The sequence below is a fragment of the Eumetopias jubatus genome, unplaced genomic scaffold, assembly GCF_037043125.1.
Source record: "Eumetopias jubatus isolate StellerSeaLion01/CBP00866 unplaced genomic scaffold, mEumJub1_p1.0 scaffold_7, whole genome shotgun sequence".
Lineage (NCBI taxonomy): Eukaryota > Metazoa > Chordata > Mammalia > Carnivora > Otariidae > Eumetopias > Eumetopias jubatus.
Window position 1 is genome coordinate 114377977 of NW_028274813.1, and position 5404 is coordinate 114383380.

Genomic DNA, 5404 nt, shown 5'->3' on the forward strand with positions numbered 1-5404 from the left:
AGAGAAGAGCCGGCTCTGTCACACCCCCTCTCCCTTTTCCCTCCCTGACTCGGGGTTCTGGGCACCCTCAGGCCATTGTAGCCTGGTTGGGAGTAGGGGGTGGTGGGGCCTAGTTTTCAGGGTTCTATAGCTGAGCTGCCATGGTAACTGGGGGAAATAAACACTCTGGGTTTCACAGCCCAAGTTCTGCGGTGATGTCATCCCTAGCTCTAGCCTGCTAGGTCCTGTGGCTGGCTGCACCCCAGGCGGCCTCAGCTGCTCAAGCCAGAGGATTGACTTCCTTCCCAACCCCCAAGCAGCTTCTCGAGTTGGGGAGAGAGTGGACACAGGGGTTTGAGCAGGGGCATCTGGAACAGGCTCCACACAGGCCTAGCCCCTTGCCCACCACTTGGATCTCTCAGTAGCTATTGCCCCCTCCTGGGCCCCAGCCATGAAACTGCCCAAGGGGGCCAGGAACTCTGTGTTCAATGGGCAGGGCCCAGAGGAGAAAGTTCAGGTGCCCTCATGGCAGGAGGTAAAGCAGACCCCTGTGATCATGGCAATGATCAAAGGTGAGATCAGACCCCTGTCCTGAGCTTGGATTCCTCTCTCTACAGGGCTGCAGAAGGTGCCCCAGCCTTCCAGCCCTGCCTCCCGCAAAGCTCCTGAGGATTCTCCTCCAAGCCCTCAGAAGATCTGCACCTTCAAGCTGAACCCCAGAGGCAGTATTAGCTGCTGGGACTTTTCATGGGGGTAGGAGTGGAAGGGAGCATGGTGTATGATTTTCCAGTTTTGGAAAAAAGCTAGGGATTCAAAGGAGGTTTTAGCCCACCCTTAGTTTTCCTCACTTCCCTCGAATCTTACCCTTCACTGAAAGCAGACAAACTAATTCTTACTACATTGTTAATGACTGATTGTTGGTCTATGTGGGAGGTGGTTTAGTATGTGATTTTATGTTTGCGGTCTCTTGGCTGATTGTCTCAGAATTTTCACATTACAAGACTTGTGTGACTTTGAGCAAACTGATATTTCTAAGTCTTATTTTTCTCATCTGTAAGATGGGAAACACAATAGTATCAATTTTATGGAGTTGTTGGGAGGCTTAGCTGAAATAATCCATGTTAATACATAGTGTAGTGCTTGGCGCAGAATAAGTTCTTGGTTAATTGTAACTATTATCTTTCGTATTACCCGTTGCCTGTCTAAGATGGATTGCATTTTATCTGGGAACATTGTCTTTCCCCCAAAAGAAGCTCCATGGTGGGATTTGCGGCGGTGTGACGTCAGCAGAAGGAAAGACCCCAGTGTTCTCATGGCACACTGTGTTCGGGGCTTCCCCTGCCTCTGATCCCATGCGCTGAGGCTGAGGGCTGCCCTGTCCATCCTTGCAGGTCCGGGCCCAGCCAAGTACCTCCTGCCATCTTGCACTGGCTACTTCCACCATGACATCTCCATGTTCCAGGAGCCAGCCTATACTCTGCACACCGGACACTCGGAGAAGCGTGAGTGCTCGCCACGCCCGTCATCCCCTCGGGCTCAGGGTTACTATTGTTGGATGTTTGGGGCGGCAGTGAGAGGTAGGGAGCCATTACCTGTAGCCACGGGACCCTGGGAACCCAGGCTTGCCCTGCAGAGGACACCCAGGTGGCTCACTGGGTCCTGAAGGAAGCCAGCAGGGATGCCCAGGTGACCCACACCTCCAAAGGCCGCTCTGTGGGGAGCTCCCAGCTGGACCTCCTTGCGGGAGCTCTGAAGGGCGGCTGGCGCTGTCCAACAGGCAAGGGAGAGTCTCCTCTGTCTCGTCTTGGGCCAGGGCCCCTCAGCTCTGGCTGCTGTGTGTAAACTTGTCACAGAAGTTGGGCAGAAATAGCTGGGGAGAGGGGACTCTGGTGGGAATGGTGGCCCTCCAAGCTTTGCAGTTGGCTTAGAACCCCCTGGAAGGGCAAGAGCAGAAAGCCGCAGAAGAACTCTAGCTGCTGGTCAAGGCCAGCAAGAGGAGAGGGTGGGCAGGGGTGTCAAGCCGTGTCTCTGGGGCTCTGAGATTGAGAGGCCTGCTGGGTCCCTCCCTGGCGTGACATGGCCTTCTCAGCAGGGGAACCGTCTGTCCAGGGCTGGGCCCCTTCTTAGTACTAACAATAGCCACTGTACCTATTATTACCCCTTGGCACCAATCCCCGATGGGAGCTGACCGAGCTGCTACACAGCTGTTATTTTATGTGCTTCTCTGAGCAAGTTCTCGAGACTGGTAGGTCATGCATTAAAAGCCCCATTTTGCAGACGAGGAAATCAAGTGTCGGGAAACAACTAAGAGCCCAAGGAATCGGAAGCGAGCCCTCATTTCTCTACTGGGCAGAGGGGATCTTCACCCGGAGGCAGGCCAGGCTCACCCTAGGGCGTCCTCTGGGGCTGACTGGGCCTCTCTGTGGCTGCCTGCAGGGGTCATGGACATTTGCAGCCCTGGGCCTTGCTATTTCTTGGATCCCAAAATAACCCGGTTTGGAATGTCCAGCTGCCCGCAGGTTCCCATGGAGGAACGCATCTCTAACCTGCGTAAGATGGGACGGGAGAGGGGTGTGGGGGTTGGGAGGATGGGGAGCGGGGGTCCACCCTTAGGACCTGAGCAGGGACAAAGGGTCATGACTCCCCTTTGCCAGCTGTGTCTTTGGATCCTGGCATCTCCCTGCAAGCTTATATCAAGACATTGATGTCACCATGTCGGTGTCACAATACTGAGGTCTTGAAGCCAATGTTATGCATGTGTGGCAGCAGGCAAGGGTATGATAAAAATGTCATGGGGGCTCATGGTGCATCAGGGATATTGCCATGCTAATGAGCTCACAGACTGTAGTGATTTCAGGATGTTTTCTGGGTGCTGTCACGGGGATGATATCAGGATGCCGACATCCCAAGGGTGACGTTCTGATGATACTTGTGATTTTTATCTTATGATAGCAGTGTCAATCCTGATGTCACTGTGACCTAAGTCCCCCCCCCTGCCCATAGACCTGTGCAGGGGTGGTGATGTCCCTGCCTGACGATAAAGTGGTTATAGTAACATCAATCAGGCTAACCAAGACCTTCTTACCTCTTGACCTGGACCCATCAGTTGGACACCAGGAGACGTGGCCTGGCTCCCACCCTGACACCTTTCCCCTCCATTTATCCACTTTCAGGCCTGAGGCCCAACCCAGCCCCCTGCCATTACTACTTGGAGAAGACCCACCCACCTGGGGAACGCAGGGCTCCCCAGTATGTTTTTGGCTACCAGTGCCCATACAGAGTGATGGACCCCAATCCAGCCCCCAACCAGTACCAGCTGCCACTCTTTCTGGGGCCCAGCAACCCCGTCAGCCGAGCAGCTCCTTGCTATAGTTTCGCCTCGGGGCACAAGAACTGGTTCTACAAGGAGAACGTGGCAGGAGGCCCTGGGCCGGCTGTGCATGCCCGGCCTGAGCCCTCCGTTTACCAGAACCGCAGCCCCGTCTACAACATGGCCAAGCGATTCGCCTACCCGATGGACCACACACCTCGGCCTGGCCCAGGCTCACACGACGTCCAGCAGGTCACGGTGCACAAGCCCCGCACACCTGCTTTCACCATGGGCATCAAGCACTCACCCCACCTGTGCCCGCTGGTCATCGACATTCACGACTAAGGCCCCTCCTGGGGCGCTCACCCACCCCTCCCCACAGAAGTTATTTTTCTATACTGAACTGAGCAATTTACCAAGGTTTCAAGTAGTAGAGCTGGTGCCTGGTGTGTCTAGCGCACAGAAGGCGTTAGATAAATATTTTCACTTATTTAGTTTTTTGTTTTGCAAACACGGTTGCTTCCTCTGGGGCCTGCCCTGGGTGAGGGGCTGGGATCCTGGGAGGCATTGTAGGGGTCCCTGTTTGGAAGAAGGTCTGTCCTGGCTCATCAGGGGAGGCAGCCAGGAGCCCTGGGCAGAGACTCTGGCCAGCTACGTTCTAGTCTGAACTCTGCCACTAACGTGTAACGTGGCCTTGTGCAGCTTCTGTCTTCTGGGCCCCTCAAGGCTGCCCTTGGGACAGTGAGGGGGGAAGCGTAGGCCTGGAGCATGTCCACGTTCCCTCCAGCTCCACAACGGTGTGACTCTGGTGCCTGAGGGGTCAGCGTGCTCGAGGAGCAGGGCAGAGGACGGAGGGGTCGTCTGGTCAGGGACCGGGGTCGAGGGGGTTTTTCCTGGCAGAAGGACACGAGAGGACAAGTGGAGATGGTGTGTAGCGGCGGGGGGGGGGGTACTCTTGGCGTCTGTAAAGATGAGAGCAAAGACAGGCACATGGGACCGAAGTGCGCAGGTCAGGACCCTGGGGCAAGCTCTGAGGGCAGGAGCCTGGGCTGCAGCAGGTTGGCCAATAAGAGGACCAGGTCGTGGGCCACTGGAGGGCACTCAGGTTTTGTCCTCAGCATGATAGGGCTAGTTAAGATGCGTGATTTTCAGGATTCTTTGGGCAGTGAGAGAAGGTTGGACAGGAGGGGCAGAGCCTGGAGGCCGCAGTCAGCCTAGGAGGAGGCAAAGGAGACCAAGCAGACTGCTGAGAGAAGGGACTGCTTGCCGCATGTTGTCTTTGGAGAGCTGCTTGTCCGTCCCCCGACTCACCAGCCTCACCCTGGCCCTGCAGTGCGGGTTAGGGGAGGAGAGGAGGAGCCCCCCACTAGCCAGGAGGGGGCAGTGTTGCCTTACTCACCAGTCCAGGCCTGGCCCACCTGCCCCACCCCACCCCTTCCAGCGTTGCCACTTTGGGAGAGAGATAGGTGCCCGCTCTCCTGCGGGTCTCCGAGGAGGCTGGGGCCGAGTTGGAGCAATATTCAGGTTTTAATTGAAAATGAAAGTTGAACTGAAGACCTAACTTCAGATAGAAAGAATCAGAGAATATCTTTGGAATATTAAAACGGCAGTCACAACACTGAGTATTTTTAAAAGGGGCTTGTAGGAAAGCCCACTGGGATCATACCTGACTCTGGGCCCCGAAATCCCCTGCCCCCTCCCCCACCGCGCTAGCCCCCAGGCCTGGGGTGTTATGTCTGTCCTGTCCTCCCCACTCCTCAGCGAGGCCGGTCTGGGCAGGCTCGAGAGAGAGCCAGTGAGCCTGGGGACCCATCTGTCTTGCAGCAGATTAGAAAGATGTCATTTTGCCGACAATGCCATTTATCACGGCGGCTGCAAAAATTAGGCATGCTTGGCCAGAAGTACTGGGTGGGGGTGGGGGCTGGCGGGTAGCAGCACCTACTGCTGTCCTGTGTCGCCGGGTCAGGGAAGCTATAGGCCGACGTCTGAATCGGGTTTTTCGGATTTAGTGCCTATCCCATTCCAAGGCCCTGCATTGGAAAAATGAGGAAACTAAGGCCCAGAGCCAGGGAAATAATGAATGGCCTGTCTCTAAATAAAGATCTAGGCTCAGTG

General features: G+C 55.7%; 1 protein-coding gene across 1 annotated transcript; it reads left to right on the forward strand.

The window, feature by feature from the left end:
• Window positions 1-430: 430 nt before the first annotated feature.
• Window positions 431-3634, forward strand: CIMAP1C (ciliary microtubule associated protein 1C). Its single transcript, XM_028099963.2, has 4 exons — window positions 431-551; window positions 1371-1481; window positions 2416-2529; window positions 3153-3634. Exons 1-4 carry the CDS (start codon window positions 431-433, stop codon window positions 3632-3634), a joined length of 828 nt encoding a protein of 275 aa, XP_027955764.1.
• The last annotated feature ends 1770 nt before the right edge of the window (window positions 3635-5404 follow it).